This window comes from Lagopus leucura, unplaced genomic scaffold (genome assembly GCF_019238085.1).
Source record: "Lagopus leucura isolate 7727_CA_CO unplaced genomic scaffold, USGS_WTPT01 Super-Scaffold_100022, whole genome shotgun sequence".
Classification (NCBI taxonomy): domain Eukaryota; kingdom Metazoa; phylum Chordata; class Aves; order Galliformes; family Phasianidae; genus Lagopus; species Lagopus leucura.
In genome coordinates, this window is record NW_024962275.1 from 9,738,835 (window position 1) to 9,765,209 (window position 26,375).

Genomic DNA, 26,375 nt, shown 5'->3' on the forward strand with positions numbered 1-26,375 from the left:
AGCAGCCAGGTGGTTCTGGTGGTGAGGGCAGGGGAGGCTCGGGGACGTGCGCAGAGCTCGGTGCCAGCAGCAGGCACGTGGCTGCCCCGGGGCTCCTCTCACCTGGGGTGCTACAGGGATGGGAGATTCTGGGGGCAGATGTCCTTGTCCCCAAGTGATAAGAGCATGCACCACCTCTCTTTTGGAACCGCTTCGGATGGGGCAGGGGTACCACAGCCCCAAGGGTGGGGAGGGAGGAGGAGGCGATGGAACTCTCCATTCCTGGAGCATTTCTGCACATGGGCAGCATGAGACTGCAGGGATGGGCAGCATGGGACTGCAGGGATGGGCAGCATGGGACCACGGGGATGAGATGCTCAGGGACTCAGGGCAGGGATGCTAGAAGGCTTCGGGGCAGGGATGTTTGGGACCATGGGGAAGGGATGCTCAGGACTGCAGGGAAGGGATGCTTGGTAGCTGCAGGTGAACCCTCCCTTCCTCTGCTGGTGAGCGTGGTGGAGCATGTCAGAGATCCTGCATGAGGAGCTGCCAGAAACGCAGCTCTGACGCATGGTCCCCAGCAGAGCAAGGTCACTGTCCCCAGCACTGCCAAGGGCAAACCGTGGCATTTGGACCAGGTCTCTGTCCTGGACAGAGATGGGTACGATACCTCCCAGGGAGGTGGCATTGGCCGTGTGTGGCCCTGGGGACAAGCAGGACCCCACAGCTCACCAGCAGCCCAGTAACGCCCAGGGGAGTTACTGGGGATGGGACATGGTACCCCATGTTAATCCACAGCTCTGCATTCACTGATTTGGTGAAGGAATGGAAAACGCACCTGTTGGAGATTTGCTCTAAAAACGGTTTGTCCTACCTGCAGGTTTTTCCTCCACACATTAACGGCCGCAAACGCCAGCTGCATCTGCTTCCTCCGCGCGTCCTTATGCCTTTTGTAAGCTATTTCTATGAATATTAAAAATATCCCGGCAACAATACCTCCAGCCACCAGCATAAACACACCTGAAATAAGTAGGAAAGTTACAGGGGGCAGTGGGAATCGCATCACGACACTTCATTTCCTCTGCATCGTGCTCAGCACGAGTGGCATCTGCCAGCCCCAGCCTCCCCACCTCCCCACTCCCAGAGGGGCACCCACGGGGATGGGCATGGGGTGGTGGGTGTGGGGTGTCTGCATGGGTTCCTTGCAGTCAGGCACCGGAGCTGCTGCAGTGATGCCATGCGTGAGCATGTGTTGCTGGTGGCTGTACTGTGCACTGGGGCAGATCTTGTTCCCAGGGCTGTTTGCAGCAGAAAATCCCAGCTTTGGTGCTGCTGCTTGGTGTGTTGGGAAGCATAGCATGCTCTGAGCTGCACTCAGCTTGCTGCGACCCTCAGAGGCAGGGATAGTTGGGGATGGCAAGGTGGCACAGCACTATGAGTCCCAAGGAATAGAATAAAGCGCTCCATCCCACGCTCAGTGGTGCCCTCAGCAGGTGGACACTCCTAACCTTGCACTGTGCTGGCCGGGGGAAGAGAGCCCACATGGGGTAAACAAGCAGGCCCAAGGAGAGGAAAACATGGCATCAGCTATCACACCAGCCCTCAGCCCCAGCACACTCCTTGGGGCAGCCCCGCTGCAGCCGGCTCCCTTCTCTCCCCATCCCAAGTGCTGCTCCTCTCCCTCTGCACCCATTGCACCCCAGCAGCTGCAGCTCAGCCAGACTGCGGGGAGGGGAGGGGAAAGACAGTCACAGAGGCCACTGGGTTGAGGAGGCTGCCTAGGGAAGGTGGAGAAAGCTTCGCAGAGCTGTTTTGGATGAGGTGGGATGGGAGCCCACCACAACAGCCTCCCAGCACTAGGAAAGCACAAACCCAGAAGAAGCAGAGCTTTGGCCTGGGAGGAGAGCTCAGGAGAGGAGAATGTCTTGAGTGAAAGCAGGCTATCAAGCGAAGAGGAAGAAAGAGGTTTGCAGAACAAACCTGCCATATTTTCAAAGGTGAGTGTTGCTGGGGCATTGCTACGGGAATCACACTCCTGATACCTCACCCAAGTCTTGTCCAAATCCTCCATGAAGCCGTTCTCGTGGGACCTGAAAGCACAGGGAGATGGGACAGTCACAGGAGACCTGGTGCAGGTGGCTGGGATGCAGGCCAGGATGCCTCTGCCCTAGGACCCTGTGCATAAGTGCAGCCTGCTGGTAAGCCTATGGATGATATGTGTGCACAGGGTGTGTGTGTGTTTGCCCATATGGCTTTTGTGCAAGGAGACAGGTCCCTTCTGTGAGGCTGCATCCCAGCAAGATCCCCACTGTGAGGTCTAGAACAGCCCATGGCACAGCACTGGGATGAAGGCAGGATGGATTGCACATCCTACCATGATGCTCCTGCCTCCTGTTCCTGACACATCTCCATGCCCCACCACTGTCCCAGGATGCCTAAAGCTCTAGGCTTTCCCTTCCTGTACCAGAGGGGACCAAAGGGCTCCTGGTGTCTTTCCAGGTTTCACAGCCCCATCCCACCCATCCTGTTCCATCCTTCAGTATTATTCCCCCATAGGTGGAGTCTCAGGTCTCCTTATGTCACCCCAATCCTGCAGGTAGTTTCACCAACAGATCCTGAACAGCACACTACATCTTCCCCTCCTTCCACTCTCTGGTTCCCATCCCCATCACCACACTCCCTTCTCTTCAATGAATGCAGCGTTTCTAAACTAACACGTGGAAATCCCTTTTTATCCATGAGACCAGGTGCCTTGTGGCACAGCATGCTGCAGACTAATGCTGATAGTAGAGCCTAAGTTGAGCTCTGGAGGGGACCTGAAGCATCTCTGCCTAGCAGGACCAGGGCAGAAAGGACAGCCCTGGGGAGTTGAAGCCAGGGGATGTGGGGAGAAGTATGCCCCATGGGAGGGTTTCAGTGCCTGACACAGGGCTACTTGTGTGCTAGCACACATGCAGCATAAGGGCTGAGAGCTGTGTACGGACTTGAGGATGGCCAGTGAGACATTCTGCTTCCACGGGCTGTCCTTGCGCATCCCAATCCCAAAGCCGGAGCGGAAGAAAAGTTCCCCTGTTGTCACCAGGTCACACTTCTGCGAGGCTTCAAACTCCAGCACTGCCGAGTCCCAGATGAAGGCGTGGAGCTTGCTGAACACCAAAGAGGACACTCATTAGGGTGGGCAGCCTGGCTTGTCTGCAGCCACTGCAGGAGCAGTGAGGGGGCTACCAGCTCTAAGTTAATCTTAGATCCTCTATGCACGAGGATCAGCATCCCGCTAGCTCCCCCCGGCCCCTGCCCAGCAAGGTGCAGGTGCCACTCACTTGTCTCGCACAGCCTGGATGGCTTCGGCTGCGCTCTCATAGTTGTGTTTCTCCATGTGCCGGTACATGGTGCTCAGCTCCACCTGCCGTCGGAAGTAGATGTCCACCGAGCTCTGCTTCACCGTGGCGTAAATGAACTTATCGGAGGGGTTGCGCAGCTGAAAGGCAATGGCAGAGCTCTTATTTCTTCTGTTCTACATCAACCAAACTGGCTCGCCCCAAAATTGTGTTTCCTGATTTCCCATCCCATTCAGCGAACTGCTTCCCAGGGAAGATCTCGATCACCTCAGTGGAGCTGCAGATGCCATGGGGGAGTGGATGCTACAGTGCTCAGGATGGGACAGGGGATGCTCCGGGGCCACAGTGGTGGACAGTGGATGCTCTGTAACAGCACTGAGGATACAGGAACCCCCCCAGTGAGATGGGGCTGATGGTGCTGAGGGCGGAGGGTGCTGTGAGGTGTGGGATGCAGTGGGCTGGGACTGCTGTGGAGTGCATTCCTGGCTGCTTGGATTGATAGGCTGTGGCTGTGTCCTTGCCAGAGCAGGAAATGGGTTTGAGTCATGATAGTATCTGCTGAGAGTATTGACTGCACCGCAGGGACAATTTCATTAGCTATAACTCATCCATAATGAATCGTTTCCTCGTTGGTTAGTGCAGGCTCTCCAGGAACTGGCAGGAGTTTGGCTGGCCTTGTGCTGTTTCTGGACAGGCTTTTTCTCTGCTAGCAGTTCCCTGCCTGTGTATTCCCATCCCCACCCAGGCACAGACCCACATTACATAGGGCTCTAGGTGCTACCAGCCACCAAACCAGGAGGTACACACTGAAGACATCTGCATCTCTGCCTAGAGATGGGCAGAGAAAGGGAATTGAGGCAAGAGATCATTACCCGGGGGTCATTGATGCCTGTAATTCTCTCCTCAGGACGGTCCAACACCAGGAAGGCAGCCAGGTTGGCAGTATAGGAAGCCACAATGATCATAGCAAAGCCAGCCCACACCATGCCCAGAATACGAGCAGAAAAACTCCGAGGAGCACCTGGAAAGAGAGAGGAGAGCTCAGACTGGCACAACAAGAGCTTGACTTGATCACCAAAGCTGTAACCACCTCACACAAGATGAATGGCATCTACAAATGTGCCCTATCCAACAGATGTGTGAAGAGCTTTTGTGTTACCCAAAGAAAAACATGCATTGAACCCTACTGGATGAGTAACACCAGGAAAGGGAGCCCAGGAAAGACTTTTCCCATCACTGATGGTGAAGGCTGGCAGGAGAGTCCGCAGCAGCTGCGCCATGAGTGTGCCACCCCCCAGCACCCTGAGTACCCCTCCAAGGAAGTCTCGGGGGACAAGAACTGCACAGTTTTTCACTAGTCTCCCAGGGCACCGATAAGAGCACGTGGAAAGGAAGTCAGGTCCCTCTTGGGTCCCTGTGGGTCCATGACAGTGTTCAGGGCAGAGCAGCACCACTGCCCGTGCAACGCACCTTCTCCGATGCCGGAGTTCAGCAGGACTCCCCAGGAGAACCACATGGCTGAGGAGAGTGTCAGGGCATCTTCCTCCTCCTCCTCGCTGTTCACTTTGAACCGTCCAAATGGGCTGGAAAACAAGAGCAAGATCTCTTCTGATGTCCCTTATCCCATTTCTCCAGGCTTTCTTTCATGCCCTAAGCACTCTGATGCAGCCTTACAGCACTGATCCTTGCAGTGTGGATCTTGTACACTTGTACCCCATGCTGCTCTTCACTCCTGGCTGGCTCCACAGCCCTGGCTCCAAAGCCCTATGCCTTTCACATAGCCTTTCACGTCCCCTATGCTGGCCTGCAACCATGTCTACCTCACACTGGTGCTGCTCCCATTACATTTGTCTCCAGGATACAGAGACCATCTGTGTGACACCTCCCCTTCACCTGCAGCCCCTGAGTGACCCACGGAGCACTCACCTGAATCGATCTAGAAGGTACAGCATCACTGCCACCACATGCACAGACAGCCCCACCAGCAACCACAGTGTACTCTGGAAGGGCTGCATGAACGAATCCAGGGTACTGCGAGGGATTTCCTAGCACAAATGAGAGAGGCAGGCAGTGCTGACACCCAGCGAGGCTGCACCCTGCCCACCCCACCCCTCCTACAAGCAGCCCAGTCCATACCTTCTTCACAAGGATGGTGAGACCCTGGTATTTGAAGGGCTTGGAGAACTCGATGTACTGTGCCCGCTCATTGTTGATGGTGAGGGGAGCTACAATCATATCCGCCTGGCCACTCAGCAACTCCCCCATCATCCCATTCCACTCCTTCTTGTTGCTGTTGTTCACCTGCCAGAGATCCCGTGCAGGATCAGACCCTGCCCCATCACTGGCCAGCTCTGCTCCGGAGAACGGCTTGGCCGTGTTTTGACACATGATGTGAAAGAAGTGATACCCCAAGCTGCCTACACTCACCCGCTCTTGGGTACCAAATTTACCATCAGCCACCAGATGAACCTCGTAGGTGAAGTTCATCACACCAGCCAGGCGGATGAGCAGGTCGATGCAGAAGCCATAGCAACACAGTGCCACTGTGGGCCGGCCTGTGGGCAAGAGAAAATGGGAGAGGACACGTGGAAGCAGCCCTCTGCCAGGGATCCCATGCAAGACCCATGGCTCTCCCCAGGGAAAGCAACCACCCGTGTGGCTTTAGTTTCAAACCATACTGAGGCAGAGGGAATGGGAGCATGTCAGGAGACAGCAACATGGGGTGCAATCCCTCAAAGTAGCCTTGGAGACCACACAGAAGTGAGGCAGCAGGAAAGTCATCTGCTAGGGTCACAAATGTGCCAGGTGGGCTGGGGATGCCGCTATGCTCACTGCCAGATGGATTTACCTGGGATGGTCTCGTTGGGCCCTGTACAAAAGACCTTTTTGACAGGGTCACCATTGATGGTGAATTCCTCCCTGCACGTCCCATCTGCTTGTGTGGGCTTCACATATACAAAGGGTTCTTGGTGAATCGTTACAATCTGTGGGGAAAGCACAAGTATTCAGTTGCCTCCATCCCCTTCCAGAGCTGTCCCCACCTGGATGGGGAGTGGGGCTGCCTTCTCCAGGCAAACATGGCCACAATGCCACAGTGCCGTCCCCATGGACCACGCAGTCCTGCAGCAGGACCTGACTTTGGCATAGGGAGACATTTGCCTGTCTCCTCTCCAAGACGAGGATCAGACGAGCCAGCCTTCCTCATGTGGAAATTTTTCCCTGTCCTCAAAGTCCTTCTCACCCATTGCCATAAGAGCAGGCTGATGAGAGTCACTGCACTGCTGGGATTCATGCCCTGGCCTGTGCTCTAGTCGCTACCACATTGCCATGAGCAAATGTGAGTCTTCCAGTCCTACCCAGGACATTCTTAGTGAAGCAGCATCCCAATGCCTCTGCATCACCTCTGCAGGAGTACAGGCTCACAGTGTGTGATTCACCCTGCCTGGACAGAAGGACCAGTGGAGAGGAGCTTGCCCAGTTACCAAAGAGGCTTCAGAGAAAGGCATGACAAGCAGGGCAAGCATGGAGGGACATTCCCCCACTGTCATCTCCAGCTTTTGGCTATCAGCTGTTCACAGATTTCCTGAGCCCAGCTCTGCAGTTATCAGCCCACCTACTCCTTGTTAGCTTGTTTAGTCACCTTCTGAACCTATTTCCTTCTGATCTTCTGGCCTCAGCTGCAAAAGGCTCCAGATTGAAGTCTTGCATAGGCTGTACATGCTGCAAACCTGTGCCAAGTGCCCTCTGACTCCCATGCTATAAGGAACAGCAAACACCTTCTCCCTCCACTCTGTCGCTCTCTCTCATTTCCCATTTCCAACTGTCTCCTTCTCAACCAGAGGGCACCACGCTTACAGCTGGGCTCTGGGAGGAAGCTGTGCTCTGCTCTGAACACTCTCTAGCACCTTTGCTAAGTGTCTCTGCTATGGCCTCTCTGGAATGGAAGGTTCTGGCAGCTGCAGGGCAGCAGTACAGAATCACAGAATTGCAGAATGGCCAGGGTTGGAAGGGACCTCAAGGACCACGAATCTCCAACCCCCCTGCCACATGCAGGGCCACCAACTTCCCCATTTAATACCAGACCAGGCTGCCCAGGGCAGCAGGATGTGGATGAACTCACAACACCTACTGCCATTTGTTGTTACCTTCAATTTGGTCGACATCTGATAGCCTTGAGGTTTCTCAGTTTCTCCCCCTGGCCAGATTATCTTCCTGTCGTTGGTCAAGACCTGTGATCAGTGCCAGAGGGAGGAGATAAACATGAGGCCATGGGTAGATACACCAGCACACCTCAACCCACCTTCCTGTCCAGGCCTGTACGTACATTGCTACCGTTGTAAATCCCAACCTGGACCAGTTTGCGGTTCTGCAGGTTCATGATGCTGTAATTGGCAAACTTCCTGTCCCCGTCCTCATTGAATTCTACCCGTCCGGTGACACCCTCCGAATACTTGGAGGACATCAACACCCTACAAAGAGAAACACAGTGGGCTGACCTAGAAAACCTGCTGTGGCTATTGGGAGATCTAAGAAGGGACCAGAAGTCTTTCTCTCAATTGCCTGACATTTTCATGTGCTCGTTGCCTTACATTAGCTTTGATACCTACGATCCATTCATAGCTTGGTGGTTGTCATTTCCTGATGGACAAGGTTAGTCTGAGTCATGTTTCCTAGATGCTGCACTACTACATCTGTTGTCACTGTCCTCTCTTTTCTACCAGATCACTTCCATTTTCCTATGGAATGATTTAGCCCAGTCTTTTATACTGCAGCACCCAAAGAGATCTTTGGGGCACCCTGGGAGCTGCATCCATACCACAGTTCCTACAGCTTCTGTCTGCCACCAGCCCATCACAACCTTACTAGTGCCCCATGCATGCATATATACTACAAAGGGGAGAACCAGCCCCCAAAACTCGAAAGGTGGTAGAGAAAACACAGAATGGATGGGGCAATGTGCCATAGAGAGCAACATCTAATGCCTCATGCCAAAGTTTGTATCACTGCGGAAGATGCTGGAAACCTTTCCAAAATAAGTTTCAGACCCTGCAGGTCCCAAGCTTAACAGAACCGAGAGACACAGAAAGAGCATGCTACATAACACCATGACTGCAGAGAGCAACCCCCAGCCTGGGACGCCACTGTTGGCACAAGGTGCCAGGCTGCATGCTGCAGAGAGCAGTCCTCCTGCACAGGGAACACAGGGAACCACATGCAGAGGGAATTGCTGTTTTGTTCATATTCAGCCTGCAGAAAAGGCCCTTGTCTCTCCATCATCTGCAGAGGTGCAGTAGAAAATACCATGCAACATAAAGATCAGGTTCTGGGCACCACATACAGCTCATCTCATTGCCCATGGCAGTGAGATCCAACATGTGTGCTCCAATCCTGCGCTACATGAGCTGACCTGCTGCCAAAAACATGGCTCCAGGATTTGCTACAGCAGAGACCAGCCTGCCTCCTGGTCTTGTGCCCCCACACTCTGCCAGTACTGTTGAATTAGCCAGTGCTTGCAGCACTGAGATCCGATCTGACAGACAATCCCCCTGTCCTGATTTGGCAGAAAGCCTGTTTCTCCTCTTTCCCAAACACTTCATTAAGATCCAGAAATGAGGAAAGCATCCTTCAATGGCCCTATGTCTCTTTTCGTGGGCATCACCCCCAGCTTATCCCAGTTGTCCAAGCATTGCCCACGAGATGCCCATGGGATGGCATGGACTGAACTGGTGCCAGGCACCAATGTGGAGGTGCCCTTGGGGAAGCCAAAGGCCTGTGTGTGAGCCTGTGGTCCCATCTTTTCAAGCTCCTTCCTCTTGAAAAAATGGCATTCAGCCTTCCCCAGTTACCTCTTGAAAAGGGGCCCCGTCTTCCAGATGTTGGTGTTGCCCACACAGCCCCGTGGTGGGTCAGTGATGTTCTCCTTCTCAAACAAGTCGTGCACAGCCTGGGCCACCACTGCCACTGCGTCGCTTATGTGGGCTGACTCGTTCTTCCCATTGATGAGCTGCAAGCCGATGACTCCTGCAATGAGTGGAGGAACGGATCATCCCCACTAGGCTGTGGTGTTGCTCCCACATGTAGGGTTTGAGGCAAGCAAGCACACAGCTGTGGGACTTGGGACCCTTCAGAAGCAGTGGGGGAGCTGCATGAGCTTCAGTGCCGGGCTGGCATCGCTGTGCCTGCCAAAGGGCGATGGGGCAGCACTGTGAGCCATTGACATCAGTGCTCTATCCCCATTCCACTGCCCAAGCATTTCCTCAGGTGACAGTCAGCCTTAAAGCACTGGACAGCTGGGTTTGGGGCACGGCAGTACGGCAGGGCTCTCAGGCTGCTGCCACCCCATTCAGACCCAGAAGAGCACAGTGGGATTCAACATGTGCTTGGGACCACCATGGCATGGTGTGCCCCTGGACCACTCGCCCCAGCCCCAGACAATCTTCTGGCCAGCAGCAGGTGGGTGCCTCTGGTGGGTGCCTACCATCAGGGGCGTAGCGCAGGGCATTTCCCGAAATCTCCCGTTCCCCCACCAGCCACACGTAGCCGGAGCCCGTCATATTGAGCATGGCTGCTGATCTGTACACTGTTGCCGCATCATCCTCACTGCAATGAGAAGAAGGGAATGGCAATGTGTCTCCGGGTGCCAGATGGACCCCTTCCTCCTGTCTTCTACCCCTGGACAGCTCGCTCTGATCCCCTCTGACAGATGGTTCTCCTGGGCAATGGCTAACTCCACGATGCACTGGGAGGCTTTCTCTCAGCTTCGTCTAACCCCACAGCACCCAGCAAATCTGGCCCATTCCTTATCACTCACCATCTATAAGAGTGGGGCAGTGAGACACCTTCCTTTGCAGGGAGCTCAGGATACATCACTGCTAACACCTCACTGACATCCAGGCGCCTCTACCACGACCATGACTGCAATGTATAGTACCTCCCTGGGATATGGGACTTTATGTGGAATTTCTCCCATGCTCCCTAAAAATGACAACGTGCCCCAAATCTGCATGGACTCCAGTGCTGGGCAGAGTTGCAGGGGGGAAGTGAGGAAACTGTAGGAGTGAGGGCCCCACGGGCCTTACCTGGCGGAGAGGATGATGACACGAGCCTCCAGCTCTTTAGCCTCCAGCAGCAGCGATGTCACGTTTTTGGTCCCGGGGTCAAACTGCAGCACTTTCTCTGCCTGCGATTAGTGTGAGCAAAGCTGGTTAGCGTGGGAGACTGAGGACTGCTTGTGAGAGCCATGCTATCTAGAAAAGGGTCAAGAAAATTCATTAAACTGCATGAAAGTCTGCTAAATAAGATTGGTTACAGCTAGGTTTTTTTCTTATTTTCTTTGCTTTTCTTTTCTTTCTTTTCTTTCTTTCCTTCCTTCCTTTCTCTTTTAACGTTTTGTTTTCTGGTCTTTATTTTTTTATTTATTTTTTTTGCACTGTGCATGCAAACTGAAGTCAATCAAGACCCAAGAAGAGGCGTGCATTGTACAGGAAAGAGAAAAAGGCTTTGAAATGCAATTGAAAACTCAAACGAGTGTTGTTTTTCAAAAACATGGGAAATGAAAAAAAAACATTGCACAGGGTTAACCTTTGGGAGTAAAAGTGAACGACTTACACCAAGGAACTGTTTCCTTTAGGGAGGAAAGGGGGTTGGTTCAACTTTCCAAAAAAAAAACAAAAACAAAAAACTTGCAAGTTAATTACTGGTTCACATGCATGTCTCAAAAAGAAATCCTTCCAGGGTCAGCTGGCTAGGTTTCCATTCTCAAGTCCAAACCAAACTATCTCAACATAAAAACGTGCTACCAAGAAACATAGTCATGGATCTTTTTCTTTCTTTCTCTTTTCTTTTTTCTCTTTCTCTTTTTTCTTTTTATTTTATTTTATTTTTTTATTTTTTATTTTTTCTGGTGGCTGTGGCTATTTTTCATTTGCTAGTTAGGTTGGTGGGCGGCGTGCATTTCCATGCATATATACCTTGGGTCCTCGCTTGTTGTCATAGGAAAGTTGGTCGAGGTTTTCATAGTTCCTTTTTTTACTCTGATGAATAATGTGCACAGAGAAAATATGTAGACACAGAAGAATATTATAAACAGTTGAAAATGACGTGTAGTAAAGCAATCCAACATCCACCTCCTCCTCCACTGTTTGCTAAAGGGTCTCTATAACGCTGGAGCTCGCAAAAACCACTATCAGGAGAGAGTGCCTCAGCTCTCGCGGGAGCGTCACGGTGCAAAGCAAGCCTGAGTGTCACAGCTGTCGCGATGCAGTTGCATTTCCCTTTGGGACTGGGGAATTCTTCAGCAAGAAATTTTTATCTTAAGCTCAGAAACAATCTATGCATCTCTAAGGGCCTAAGTGGTGGGAATTCCATGGAATTACTGTGGAAGTAAAGGACAAAATGTTGTGTACGGAAAGTGCTGGATAAACACAAGCTGTTACAATCAATAGCATTAGCATTGCTACCGTTACTATTACCATTACAATCCTGTTCGCCCTAAGAGAGTTCACAGCAAGTGAGGAGCTGAGCTTCACCTCCTGCAAGGAGGGAGCAGCGTTTTGGAGCTCAGTTGCCATCCAAAAGAGAGAGGAAAAAAAGCTTGCTAGGTCCTGTGTTGGCTCAAAGCATGGCAGTATGAAGCAATGGTGACCATGGGATGACACTGTGGCTGTTATTTGGTGCTCTGGGGGCACCGGGTGGCTTTGCAGCACATGAGTGGCCTCAGGAGGTGCTGGGGACTGGGGACCTGTCCCATGCATCATCTTGTGGTCCTGTCCGTGACAACCTGAGAGCACCTGCAGAACAGCTCTTGGCAGTTTTTGGTGGGACAGTCTGACCCCTTCTTCTCAGCCCCTTCCCACCCATCTGGGCATCCCTAACCTGCATGTACGGGACACAGTTCTACTCCAATCTCCACTTTGCAGCATCTTACGCCAACTGATTTCTGCCAGGAACCTGACCCTTTGCGCCCCTGTAACACCACGGTTCCATTTCCCAGGTCGATCCTGAGGCAGTCAGCGTCTGCTTCTGCATCTTGCTTTCCACACTAAACACCTTGCTTCTTCCTGAGCTCTCTGGCCAGTCTTCAGCTTTGCCAGCTCTCCTGTCTGTGCAGTTTTGTGAGTTTTCCGTTCCTCTCCTCAGATACTTTTCACCATTCGAAGAAGTCAGGATCTTGCAAGGAAAAGAATTTGAGAAGGAAAATTGTGTTCCAAGCCCAGCTCCTCCTTCATTCTAGGTGGCGTTCATGGTGGGAATTTCTGCAAGTGCTTCTTTGAGTCTTCTCAGATCGCAGTGAGACTTGGAGGAACATTGCCTTTGGGGAGAGCAGGGCTGCAGCAGGACAGCATGAACGCTCTCCGGAGGAGAGACATCGGCTGTTTTCCTTCGAGTGCCATCAGTTTGACTGGAAACCTGGTCATCCATTCTTCAGCCTCCAGATGTGATTGAGTTCATGTGTCTGGGGTGTGCTGGCATCTCAACTGGAGCCAGTCAGCAAAGTGAAGCAGAGTCTTGGGCCCAACACAATTGGACCTAATGGCATCTGATCACTTCTACCTCCCGCTGTCCCCATCTCTAATGTAGTGACCAGCAATGGCAATGTCTCTTCTCTTTCCAATTTTTGGTGTTGTTCCACAGCACTTCCCTACTCCTCAGCCCATGTTTCACACAGGGACCTGCAATATCAAAATTCACTCTCCACATTCTCCAACATTAACTTAAAAATTACTGTTGCATGAACATCACAGTCTCAGAGGAAGAGAGCTGCCACATCAGGGACTTGCCATATCTGACCTGGACAGACTCTGATGTTCACAGCATCTTGTACCCAAACTGAACCCAAGCAGCAGTGGAGATCAGTGAGTTCTGAGCTGTACAACTCAGGATGAAGCAGCAAACCCTGGGGAAGTTTCTGCAGACATCTCAGGCAAGTTTAGCATATGTGGAGTACCAGGGCTGGCCAATGCTGGGCTCCAAGCACCTGTTTGAAGCATTTATCCATGTCTGAGGAACACCACGTCCTGACGCTGACTCCAGGATACAAGTCATGGTAGGATCCAGGTGAGGCACAGCAGATCTCTCAGGTCCTTGGGAGCTGTGATTCATGCTTTGAAGAAGTCAGAGCTGCTCTCCTGCCTGCTCCTCCCAGGGTCCAGCCTGATCCAGAAGAGGTTAGAGAGGGATCTATGACATCACCTCACAGCATAAACTGAGCACACCAGTGATTAGGAGAGAAATGGGGCAGCAGAAGAGACTGAGGAAGAAGGGAACGCTCTGATGGGAATAGCTACCACCTTTGAGAGCAGCCAGGCCAGCCAGTTAGTCACAGGGAGTTCTCTAAGGGAAAGAGAAATGAGAGTTTGTGGCAGACCCCAAAGGGAAGGTGTGGTGACCTACCACCACAGAGCACGAGTCCCAGTCTGGTGGATGGCCAGGACATCTGGAGCAGCTCCATGGCTTCCACGAGACACCAACACGTCATAGATTCAGATGCAGGGCAGGTCTGCCCTGCCTTTCAAACCAAGATCTCGAAGGCTTTCCTGTTTGATGGGCAAGCAAAGAAGAAATTCACCTCGTGCCTGGAAGCATGGAACTTGGTGAGAAGAGTGCAGGCATCAGAGGGAACAGAAAACAATGCATGGGAGCTGCAGGAAAATAGCAGGTGGAAAGCAAAAGATGCAAGATAAGGGAGAGCAGACTTACAATAGGTACAGCGCTTCTACAGATATCTCTTGGACACTGAAAGAGGTGTTGGGGAGGAACATGGTCCTGCTGTGACCCAACAGAAAGGTGCCTTCGGAGGCAGGAGGATGCCGTGCTCAGTGGCACACCAGTGGCTCATGATTCCTTGGACTGCAGCAAGGGTGAAACTTCTTGGAGTCAAGCACCAAAACCAAAAGCCTGTTGATCAGCATGGACCTCTGCACCAGTGGTTCGTTCCAGTGTTTTGACAAGAGGTGACTGCTCTCAATTCAGATGCCAGCTCCAAGCACAAGATGCATGTACAACCACATCTCCTTAGCATCTGACTGCCAAACATCCAGCAGTCACTGGTGGGACTGGCAGAGAGTGGACTGGGTCCCTGCCTGTGAGCCAGGAGGGAGATGGAAGGAATGGTGCCAACCCTGAGGATACTGGAGGTGGCCCAAAGAGGACCTAGCACTGCTTCAAGCCAGATGACGTGCTGAGATTCACCCATCGCGGCAGGCTGCTCCTTGCTTTCCAGGTAGGTGGCTGCTTTTGAACAACTGCAGCCAACCAGCTCTCTGCGTTGTCCTTTCCTGCTCGTCTTGAATGCTTGCTTGGTCCCATCACTCAGGTCGGTGGTCGTCCCTGCCAGATTTCTAGCAGGCTTGGGGTCTCCCCTGCCTTCCACCCTGCTCCCTGTATGCCCTGGGTGCAGGTGCCACACACCTCCTCAATAAAGCTGCACCCGTGAGCCTCAACCACACCCTGATGACAGTATGGGGTGTCAGGAAAGCAGCGTTTAGTGTGTGCTTCAATGGAGATGGGAACAGGCACCAGCCTAACGCCTGGGAGCCGACAGCTTTATAGAGAGGGTGCGTGACACCTCCGCGCGTCAATGCGCTGGCCGCCCTCACCCCTCCTACCACTAAGGTGAGCACCAGTTTGCCAATTCAGAAGCTGCTTTCTGGGCTGGTTTGGCACTGCTGGATGGGCTGTAAGTGGGGCAGGTGCTTCCCTAAGCTGAGCGACTGGTCCTCTCCTTAGGTGGGACTCTTGGGCGAGGCATTTGCAGAGCTCCAGGTTATCCTTCCCTTCATTTTGTAGTCGATTTACATGTAGGAGATTTTGACCATGGCAAAGCAAGTGAAATGAATAAAGTACAAAGTTCTGTCAGGTACTAGTCAGACACTGTTGATGCTTTAAGCATGTTAGCCATGTTACAATGGAAAGAAAAGGTGTTTTACATACAGAAATCTACATACATACAACAGCCTGAGACTTCTAGTTTTGTTGTTGTTGCTTAAACAAAGCTACAAGACAATGTTCAGGAACTGACCTTGGACTCTCTCTCCTCCAAGAGGGTCTCCAGCTTCTTTTGTGCAGCACGACCTTCGTGGTCGTCACTGACTATCAGAATGACGTGATTCCAGTTGAAGACTCTCATCATCTCAAACCAGACGTTGGCCTGGTGAGAGTATGGTGGGACCGTGCGCAAAAAGGACAGGTGGATGCTCTGCAAGGAAGAACAAGAGCTCAACATAGACTGGTGTGGGTCAGCTGCCGGTGTGCACCCGGGTTTGCACAGGCAGGGCTGTGAACACAAGGGCAAGGAGACGAAGCTCTGTGTAATCCTCTGGGTTGCACACCTTCAGATAGAATCATGGAACCACAGAATCATTAAGGTTGGAAAAGTCTCTAAGATCATCTGGCCCAAGTGTCCACCTATCACCAGCTTTGCTCAGTAAACCATGTCCCTTAGCACTGCATCTCCACAATTCCTGAACACTTCCAGGGACAGTGACTGCCCTGCCTCCTGTGCAGCCTGTTCCAGTGCCCAACCACGCTCTCAGAGAAGAATTGTTTCCTAAAAAAAAGATGTGGTTCCTACATTCCTTTCTTTCAGCTGAGAAGCAAACCTTGGCTATGATTTCATGCTTTTCTGTGGTCAATTCATTGCATAAGAGAGAGGGTTTTTTGCTTTGTCGCCCACAAATGCGTGGTGAAGAACAATCTACCCATGAACAAACTGTCAGAAACATTCAGTGCAAATACAGCCTCTCCTTTTGCTTATCCAAAAATATTACAGAGCTGTGGGCACTGAAGGGAAAACTTTGCCTTCAGAGCATTGTAAGGAGCAGCTGCAGGAACATGCAGGTATACAGCGGCCATTTGTCAGGAGGAAAGCTCAGAGAAGCAGTTTTATAATGTGCTGTTGGGCTGTTTCTAGGTCAGCTTGTTCTGCAGCAGCATGCAGGAGGAGGCAGTGCTGGACTCCTGCCCCAGCGAGCCAATCTGATTTGGTTAAAGACATCATTATGGTTGGCTGATTGAGCAATAGCGATTCCAGCTTAATTAAGTTCAGAGCTCTTTGGGGAGCAATTGGACCAAAAGCTGTAGCTAGCAGAGAGGTTTCAAAAAATGCAGCTTCTCCAAAAGGCCCTGGAGTCAGCTATTAGAAAATGGCAGTGCTTATACTCAGCATGGATGCTGCTCAACAAAGCAGCCCTGCGCAGGAGGGAGGCAGAGGACAGAAAGAATAGCACAGTAATGTTTGCTCTTAAGGGCTGAAAAATCCCCAGGGCCAACCAGATCTTGTCCAGAGCTGCTCACCCAGCATGGGTCACAAGTATCCAGCTCAGGCTGGAAGGAGAAAGGTGTTGTACTGCCATAGATCTCCATAGGAGGAGCAGCCAGAGCAGCCACTGCCTCTTCCACACGCGCAGCACAGAGACAAAGCCCAATCAAACCAAGCAGCACAGAGATAACAGGCACAGCTTTCATGCTGGCCATGTCTCCATGCACAGGGACACGTGAAGGACAGTGGGCAGCTGACCCACTGCAAAGAAATGCAGTGGCAAGCAGCAAAATGCCAGAGCACTGCAAACATCCCCTGATTATGGGAAGCAGGGAAGATCCGTGGCTCTTTTCTAGTGCCTCAACCATCTTGCAGCCCAGGAGCTGCAAAAATGCTGTTTGAACTGATCCTGTCTTTCTTAAGTGTTGTAAATACATACATCAAGGTTTGGATGAACAAATTTTACCACTGAGATTTTAACCAGAAACCAGTAACAGTTCCACAAATGTTCTGAGGTGGGGTCAGAAGGGTATTGGGCTCATTATGACAGTATCTCAGCTCTTGGGTTAGAAAGTTATAACTTTTCTGTGGGGTATTGAAAAAAAAACAGATTGTAAACTCTGAGTTGGGATTTCAGGATGAGCAATCCCATTCTGTGTTTGGAAGCATGTGGGACTTCTGAGATTCCCTGCAGAGCCCAGAGCTCATCAGAGAAATGGCAGTAAATGCCCTTAAAGGTTAATAAGTCCAGCTGATGATGTGCAGGAGATGTTGAGGATCAGGTTTTGTTTGATTTGATAACAAATATCACAGCAGACACCCTGGCTTTCCACAGTTCTCTTGCAAAGCCCTCTCAAACTCAGCATAGTTTTCCTGACCCTTGGAATGGAGCATGTGGGGCTGTCCTGCAAGGTATGGGATGCATTAATCACTGCATTTATTTAGCCCTTTTTTTTTTAAATGACTATTATTACATACTTCAGCTCTTCAGCTTTCCTGCAGCACCTTCCTGTCTCCAATCAAAACCTGGGTGCACAGCCCTGTGCTTCTTCACTGAGCCATGCTTCCGGGGTAAAATATGATGGTTGGGCCTGGATCCAGCCTCCTAAGTGGGTTCAATCCAGCTGAATCCCAAGTGCACTGGGAGCGATGATGGTCACAAAGCTGGGGATGTGCTGGGAGCTGCGCAGTGCTAATGCTGGTGGCTTTGTTGGCGTGAGAATGTGCGAAGAGAGCTGAGGTTGAGAAAACACGTGGATTTGTCTGTAGATGAGGCTGTGGGACCACTAGGTACTACAAGTGTGCTCACAAAGGGACTGTGTGCAGGCCCATGAGTAGGAGTGGTGTCCTCTATATCTTCCTGCCTAAGGGCTCACCACAGCTCCCTGTCCATGGCTGGTACTGTGATTCTTCCTACAGGATTCATGCAACAATATTATACTCTAGTGGGAATCATCACCAGTGCCCCTCTCAGAAACATGCCCCAAAGTTGAGCTGTGTGGGAAATCTCAAGGAGACTTGATAGAAATCCCAACACAGGAAGTTCCTAATAATTACTCAAAACCCATCAGCTGGGTGCTAAAAAAGCTCTGTGAAAGGACCCTGTGTTGCTGTGCTGCCTTCTCTGCTCAGCCTGCCTACCCCTCAGAGGCACTGCAGGTATGGGAGGAAGCTGAAAGAGCTGCAGTAGCTCAGTCGTGTGCTGGGAGGTGGTTCAGTGGGGGCTGATGCACGAGGAGTTCAGCTGGGCTCCATTCACAGCTCTCAGCCCATATGGAGCATTGGTGAAGGAACAGGGAATGGTTTCATAAGATGCACCGAGGAGACCAAACAAAGGCTGCTGAGCTGGCTGCAAGCCCATTTCTGAAACAAACACTTCTTTGAATATTGGGAACAAGAACACTTGCTCCCCTCAGGTATCTCCACAGGAAGACTGAGTGCCATGCTTGACTGCAGATGCTAGGAGAGCATCAGAAGGCTCTGGGAAACCTGTTTTGCGAGGCCCACGCCTCCCCTCTCAATCAGTTTAACCTTGGGAGGACCATAATTAACTCTGAGTCTTCAAACCCCTGTGAAATTTAGCTAAAATTGGCTGACGCCTTCAAAACCAATCAGGGGCATGCACACAAAGTGATCGTACAAGTGTGTTTCCATAGAAACGAAGCCGAAAGCTATAATTTCCTGAATTAAAAAAAAATAAAATATCAGCATGCTGATGACTGCAAAGCCAAAAGGGAAGCAGCTGAGTGTCCCAGCGCTGCATCAGCCCATCCTGCAGAGCTGCACACCACTTCATCCCATGCCCTTTTGCTCTCCTCTTCCCTCTTCCACTTTGGTGTTCCCTCCAGTCCATTATTCAACCTCCTCGCTCCTCTCTCCACCCAGCCCTTCCTACTGGCACCACAGCTCTCTGCAGGAAGTGCACTGAGGCTCAGAGGGTGAGATGTTCCCTCTGCAGCCCTTCAGCTGCCCCACTGCCTGGTGGGGAGCATCTCCATACCGCTGCCATGTGTTCCCCTCCAGCTCTGAGTCAGAAAGCACCTTTTAAATAGGAAAACGTGGATGAGGCTCTCATCCGCTCAGCTCAAGGTCATCATCTGGAAAGGGCAATCAGGGCTCTGCTGAGAACAAACGGGACCAGCAGCATGTGGGTCCCAGCTCCCTGCACATCTCTCCTGCTGGCATTGCTGATCAAACCCAGCTCCATCCTGCAGCAGCACCAGCCCCACCTCTGCTGCCCTGGCCCCCTGCTCCCCTGGTCTGCCACTCAGCCCTCCCACAGTGTCTGTCCCCCTCCCACAGTGCTGTGACCCCGTGGGATGTGCACATCCCCAGCTCCTGTCGTTGTTGTGGTAAGGGATTGCTGGCTGTCCTGCCATGGTTTCACCAAGCCCTGCAGCTGCTCCTGCACAGCAGCCTTGCTGGTTTGGCTTTCTGTGTGCCTCTGCTCCTCCCCTCCTGAAATTTGACTTCACTTAGCATGTGGGTGGAGTGACTATTTTTGCACTGAACATTTGCATTTGTGAATATTCACATTTCCCAAGTAAAGGCCAATGACTCGTGCTCTGACTCGTGCTCTGCAGCAGGCCTGATGTCACGCACCGAGCTCGTGCACCTGAACAAAACCTCTCAGCAGGGCTGTGACAGCACACTGGGCAACCCGGCCCTGCTGCTTTTGCTCTCAGTGATCTTGCTCTCAGTGATGTGGGGCTGGGAGCTGAGGGCATGCAGCCAGAGAGCATCTCAGCTGAGGAGGATGGTTAGAGACACTGGAATCTCAATCCTTCTTGAGTGCTCATGGAATGGATGAGTAGGAAGTGACCATAAAGCCCATCCAGTTCCAACCCCTGCCACAGGCAGAGATACACGCAGTAGCCCAGGGTGCCTAAAGCCCCACCCAACCCAGACTTTAGCAGCCCCAGGGATGGGGCATCAGCCATAGGACAACAGATTAGCCGATTCTCTTTGCTCCCCTAGTAACATCATGTGAACCTCTTCCCCTCCACAGGTGCCCCACACCTGGGCAGCACCCAGGACCTCCCCCAGCCATGGGGGCGGGAGTTAGTGAGAGCTCTTGGCTTGGCTGGAGAGCAGCGAGCCCAACAGCCTGGCAGGGAAATGCTGCAGAAATCATCCTGCACTATGTAGGTCAACACGGGCAGCTATGAAAAAAGGATGTTCTGGGAATGTGAGAGAGGGAGGGAGGGAGATGCAGTTTGAACTGGAAAGGGTGTATGGACAGACAGACACATAGATAGCGTTTATCATCAACCCTCCTGATGGGCACTCTCGCTTTACATCACATGTATGAGGTACTAGACTAGAAACATGCATCAGTTACCTTATCAGAATATATAGACATGCGTGTTGTCAGACCAATGACAGGAATCCTGTAGAAGCCAGCTGTGTATGATACAGGTGTTGGTGTTAGGTGATCGTTGGGAGCAGGTGGGTGACTAACTAATATTGCATAGACCTGCAGGACAGGATACATGACACAAACATTATTTCACAGGAGCACATCAGCCATCGAGTGTGATTTTCCTTTTCTGCAACGTTAAAGAGCCCCACGTTAGCACAATAACAGCAATCAAATCATCAGCAGCAAAACAACGAATGCACTGGGGGAGGGTGGTGTGAGCCCAGTGCTTGGAAGGGATGAGGCTGCACAGGTTTGGACATTCACGGAGATGCCACGCCGAGCTGCTCAGCTAAACTAACAACTTCCATGGATTATAGATTGAAGGGAAGCATCTCCCTTACAGTCGCACTGTGTAATGCGATTTCTTTAACCATGCACTTAATACTGGGTTGTAATTCCCCTCTGAGGACTATTACATACAAAGTGATCAGCTGGGAATCGGAGTGGGAGGAAGAGCACCAAGCCACAGTGCACATCGGCCATCTGGCTCCGGGCACATGGGAAAGCCGGGGGGGCAGGGAGAGCAGTGCTAAGGCAGGAACAGCATGCTGGGTGCTGGGTGCTGGACTGTACCAAACTGGGGAAAGATGATGGCAGCGAGATCCTGCTGTGATGAGAGGGCTGGGATCCAGCAGGATCCTGGTTTCTGTCAAATGGGGTGGGAAGGAGCTGGGTAAACCCCGTGGGACCTTTTGTTTGAGGAATGTCCTCTGCTGGCATCAGGTGTCCTGATAGGGGTGAATCTGTACAAGGACTTCAATGCCTAGGAGTAGACATCACTTCTTCCCTCCTCCAAGCATCTGCCCCAGCACTGGGATGTGCTGTGCACCCTGCTGCAGGGCAGGATGGATGAGGAGGAGGAGAGATGGCTGGGGACAGGGACTGGGGACAGGGTGGGATGAGGGGCAGGGTCTGAAGCCCCTACCGTGGGAGAAGGGGGACATTATTGAGGGCAGCACGTGGGGGTGTGGGGAAGCAGGAAGGGGTGCCTGGTGCCCAGCTGACACAAGGAGTGTGTGAGGGGCTGTGTCAGCAGGGCTGGGACGTGACATGGGGACAGATCGTTGGGTAGCAATGGGCAGAGAGAGAGGCGGGAGGTGAGGGCTGCACAGGCGGCACAGCAGCTGACCGAGAGGAGCCATTTTGCGGGGCCGGCACAGTGCCAGTGAGCTGGGGTAGGAACAGCTGAGCCCCACAGCTCCAAGGAGCCAGGATTTTGGCCGTTGGGATGGCACAGCAACCCCAGCACCTGGATCCCCAGCACTGAAGCCCTCTCTGCATTGCAACGGAGCAGCAGCCCCAGCATCCACTCAGCCCATGGGGTTTGCTCTGGGGACGAGGCTTAGAGGTGGCCTGGACATGGGCATCCATCAGCTGGGTTACAAAATGAATCTCAGCCCTGCAAGGGATCCGACCGAGCTGCAAGGATCCCGAGCAGCCGATGGTGTCCCTGGGGACGCCTCCACCCACCCCCACCTCCGGCTAAGGAAACCGTGTCCCAGTCAGCTGCCACCTCCAGCTCCCTGCCCCCTCACTGGCTGGCTGCGTGCTGGGCGTGCATGCACCCATCATGACTGTGTGCATGTGTCCCCATGGTGCAGGTTTGCATGCTTTGTGTGCATCCCTGTGTACCGATGCACAGCTCTGTGGGAACCTTCTGCATGTGTGCAAGGTGGATCGGGTGTCCATGAGTCCGCACACTCAGAGCCTAAGTGGGGTCAAAGCACATGCATGGCAGTGTGTGCACGTGTGTGTATGTATGCTTGTGTGTGTGTGCTCCAGGTTTGTGCCCATGTGTCCTGTGCATTTGTGGCACTGGGGGAGCAGTGATGCTGTGTGGATGATGGGGGTGTGTGAGCTGTGGTGCAGCTGTTCAGATGTGTGCCTTGCACTGGGTGTGTGCATGCAGTGTTTTATGTGTGCCCGTGCTTGCAGTGCACAGTAGGACATGCTTGTGTGGCAGCGTGCGTATCTGTGCACTGGTGCAGCGTGCGCACACAGATGTGGCATACGTAGCGTGTGCAAAGCAGTGCTGCATGCTGTCTTCATATGCAGCATTCTGAATGTGTGCCCGTGATTGAATGATGCACGCATGCACATGACATGTGTGCACACAGCACATCCCGCGGGCGCTCCTGCAGCGCTCCACGAGAGCACAGTGGGTGTGCATGCGCGGTGCTCCCGTGTCCACATGCAGCGTGTTCATGCCCACGCATGCACCCACCTCTGCTCACACCCACGGTGTGCATGCGTGTCGCCACGCGTGTGCCCGCGTGCCCGCACCACCGCTCGCTTACATAAAGGCTGCAATGCGGGCAGTGGTGCCCCGAGGCGGCGGGGCAGGACCCCAACCCGCGGCTCTGCCTTCCCCGAGCCCCGGGGGGGGGGGGGGGAGGGCACCGCGAGGTGGGGGAGGCTCGGAGCCCTCCGGGGACGGGGCGCGGGGCTCCGACAATGGGGTCGCCGGCCCGGGGTACCTGGCTGGAGATGAGGTCCTCGCAGACGGAGAGAGCCATCTGAATGGCGTTGGGTTTGTGCGTGACCGAGGTGGCGTTCAGCTGCAGCTTCCAGGTGCCGTGCCTCTTGTTGGCCTGGTTCACCGCCTCGCGGAAGATCTGCTCGTGCTTCTTGGTGCTCAGCACCGCGCCGATATTGACGATCTTGGGGTCACAGCCGGCGCGGGCGAAAGAGGAGGAGAAGAGCAGGGCGAGCAGCAGCAGCCGCATGGCGCTCATCCACGGGCGGCCCGGAGCCCGCCGGGTCCGCGCCCGCCGCCCGCCGCCCGCCGCTCAGCTCGGCCCCATGCGGCCCGGCGCGGCGCGGGGAGCTCTCCTTGGTGCTGAACCGCCCGCTCCGCTCCGCGCCGCACCGCCCGCCGGCGGCTCCTCCCGCTCCGCGGCCCCGCGCGGCCCCCGCGCCCGCCCCCGGCCCGCCCCCAGCCCCCGCGGCAGCGGGAGGGACCCCGGGTCGGCCCCGGGCTCTGCGGCAGCGCCGCTCCGGGTGGAGTCGGTGTGAGAGCCCGGCCGCTGCTCTCCGACCCGTCTCGACTCCCGCTCCCTCGGTACGGGTTCAATAGGAGCAGCCCCGAGTGCTGCTCCCTCCCGTGCCGGCCGCCCGGGAGCCCGAGGAAGGACGGAGGGAGGGACTGAGCCGACCCTGAGGAGGCTGCGGGAGCCCCGAGGAGCGCAGGGCTGGGATCTGGCTCCTGCACCATATGGGAGCACCGCTGGTGCAGGGGGCGGTCCAAGTGGGGCTGAGCATCCAGCTGCCAGGAAAGCGTCTCCAGGGGTCCGACTCCTTTCTCGTCTTTTCTCTTGCACTGTCCACTCGGGGTGTGAGCGTTCCCATTACTCTGAGAAGCACGATCACACCCCATGTGGGGTAAAACGAGGTCTCCTGGGTTTGTTTTCCCCTGCGAAGATTCCTAACTACACAACACCTCTGACACACATCCCCAGCCCCAACTGGGATGAACTGCCCATGACATGAATGTCACCATGAATTTTCACCCCAGAGCTGGGGGATCTTGGCCAGCACATCTCTGGGGAGCAGTGATTAAGCAGCGCACACCTGATTCCTGTCTTTATTTCATCCCTCCACCATTCTTGCAGGAGTACCTCATGGAGCAACTGGGGCAGGTTTTCACCATTCAGTTCTGTCCATTAATTCTGGGCTATGACCTAGAGATTCTTCTTGTGATTCTCTCAATCTTTCTGACCCTCAGCTACCACTTGCCTTCTCCAGAGGGCATGGGATCATAGCAGCTGGTGGCCAATATCTGGAGCTCCATGGTGAAAGCTGCTGGGTTTCCCTCTTGCACCACCTCTCTCCAGTTGCATGAACATTGCACACCAGAGCTGTTGCTTTGGCCCTTTTGGAAACAAAAAACAAAGGGGCTGTGGGTAGCCACAGCATGTTGCTTTGTAGCTGCATGGGACAAGTGCCATCGGCTGTATGCCAGCCAAGAAAGCAGGCTGAGCACTGCAGAAGAAAAATCACCAGAGATATTTTTATATCAGCCATTTTGAGGGTATTGCCGCAGCCCACCTCTGTGCTTGTTTTGCAACTTGAGTGGAAGCAGAATTTTCTCCCCCAACGCAAATTTTCTCACTGGCATCTCTGAAGTGCAAGTTGCCATGGAAACCATTTTGCCTGGGTCCCACGTTGCCCACACGTGCTCGCGTGAAGCTGCAGAAGCAAAATGGCCGTTGTGCAATGCCTCAGGGTCGCAGTCTTGAGGGGCTGCTGTGTTTCACAGCTCTGTGCCAGCAAGGAGACCCAGCAGAGAGCCTGCAACTGCTGGGAGAGCAATGGAGCCCATTGCAGTCATGATGCACCGGGTGAGAGAAGGATCACGGCCCCACCTCGCCTTAACTCTTGCAGTGCTCTGCATGCAGCTCCACAGCAATCCAGCTGTGCTCTCCGCACAGACATCCATGCACATGTCACCCTGTTCAGTGCCACTGCACTGTTTTCTCTCCTCCATGCATGGAGCTGACGGTCTTGTATTGCTCACATGTGGCTTTGCTCACCCTGCAGGCTCTCTTGGAGGGGTGAAGCATATGGATAACTAGAGGTGCATCCATATTGATGGACTGCATACATTTGACTTTATTTCCTCCTCCTCACCAGCTGAAATCACAGAACCACAGAACATCCTGAGCTGGAAAGGACCCATGGGGATCATGGAGCCCAACCCGACCCCACACAGCACCACCCAAACCCCAACCCTACAGCTGAGAGCAATGTCTCTGCACTCCCTGAGCTCTGTCAGCTCAGAGCTGTTCCCACTGCCCTCAAGGGCAGATCTTTATCCTCACGCCCAGGCTGACCCTTCCCTAACAGCTCCATGCCATTAGGAAACCAGGTCTAAGCACTGTGTCACCTCCGTTCATTTTTCCCTCCAGAGGCAGTTGTTCCTGGCACCAGGAACAGCCCAGATCACAAACTCCTGCAGCAAGGCTCAGCCCGCACAGACGCTCTCACTGCATGGCTTCCACTCATGCTGTGTCCTCAGGCTCTTTGATCATCTGAAAGCAATGGGTGCACGCAGAGTTTTCGCAAGGTAAGAGCTGTGTAAATGGCGGGTACAACTGCATCCACCAGCTGATCTGTGTGAAGACTCTGCAGCAAGCAATGGTCTTTGCTTTTCCTGTGACTTCCCCCTGGCATGTTATGGCAACCTTCTTAGTCATGGTTTGCTGCAAGCAATTAACAGTTGCCTGTTAGCAATTAGCACATGCATAATATGATGCTGCTTTTTACGTCTGGCACCTTCTGGATGCAGGAGAGTCGAGCTGCAAGATGGGGTCAATGCTTGTGTGGTGTCCCATTGCTTGGGAATGCTGTGAGCCTTTCCTGGGCAGAGAAAAGCCACACAGAACTGAGAGGCTTCAGGGGATCAGCACTGAATCCAGATAAGTGTTTCATCTGCCTTGGGGCAAGGCGTCAGCCCCGGTGGGGAAAAGACAATATGAGATTTCATAAATGAGGAAATCAAGTGTTAGGAATAGATGAGCCTTGCTAGTCATCATGGAGCTACTAAACAAGCTGAATTCCTCTTCTGAGAAAGTTAAAATTTAATTGAAATCAGAAAATGTGTGGCTCTAATATAGGCTTCAGTAATGCCTTTTGTGTACATCTACAAGACAGAGGAGTGATAAAGTTAATGCATGAAACCAAGCAGAGCACCTACTGAGTGCTGCCTGTGGCAGAGCTCTGCGAGCTGCTGTCAGTGAAGAGCTGTAAGTGGAAAAACTGTTGCCACTGTGTAGATTGTATTCTTTACAAAGGGGCTGGAAAACTGGTTAAAAGTCCGCAGAAGTTATTTGAAGAAAAACTGTGTGTGCTATAGAGAGTATGAAGTGGACGGAATGGA

General features: G+C 53.1%; 1 protein-coding gene across 5 annotated transcripts in view; it reads right to left on the reverse strand.

Annotated features, from left to right (window-relative positions):
* GRIN1 (glutamate ionotropic receptor NMDA type subunit 1) overlaps positions 1–23,232 on the reverse strand; it is a 30,611-nt gene extending 7,379 nt beyond the window's left edge. For 3 of the 5 annotated variants that reach the window (XM_042879079.1, XM_042879077.1, XM_042879075.1), the window contains exons 1-18: positions 22,975–23,232; positions 20,417–20,551; positions 15,337–15,513; positions 10,397–10,497; positions 9,796–9,917; positions 9,164–9,338; positions 7,642–7,786; positions 7,463–7,546; positions 6,166–6,301; positions 5,745–5,872; positions 5,454–5,618; positions 5,244–5,362; positions 4,788–4,900; positions 4,190–4,338; positions 3,300–3,457; positions 2,964–3,125; positions 1,960–2,069; positions 854–999 (exon numbers count right to left, since the gene is read on the reverse strand). In XM_042879079.1, coding sequence (XP_042735013.1) covers positions 854–999; positions 1,960–2,069; positions 2,964–3,125; positions 3,300–3,457; positions 4,190–4,338; positions 4,788–4,900; positions 5,244–5,362; positions 5,454–5,618; positions 5,745–5,872; positions 6,166–6,301; positions 7,463–7,546; positions 7,642–7,786; positions 9,164–9,338; positions 9,796–9,917; positions 10,397–10,497; positions 15,337–15,513; positions 20,417–20,551; positions 22,975–23,232 — 2,583 coding nt within the window. Of the gene's footprint in view, positions 1–853; positions 1,000–1,959; positions 2,070–2,963; positions 3,126–3,299; positions 3,458–4,189; positions 4,339–4,787; positions 4,901–5,243; positions 5,363–5,453; positions 5,619–5,744; positions 5,873–6,165; positions 6,302–7,462; positions 7,547–7,641; positions 7,787–9,163; positions 9,339–9,795; positions 9,918–10,396; positions 10,498–11,287; positions 11,351–15,336; positions 15,514–20,416; positions 20,552–22,974 lie in introns of all 5 variants that reach the window. The other 2 variants (XM_042879078.1, XM_042879076.1) reach the window with 1 other exon arrangement.
* Positions 23,233–26,375: the final 3,143 nt, after the last annotated feature.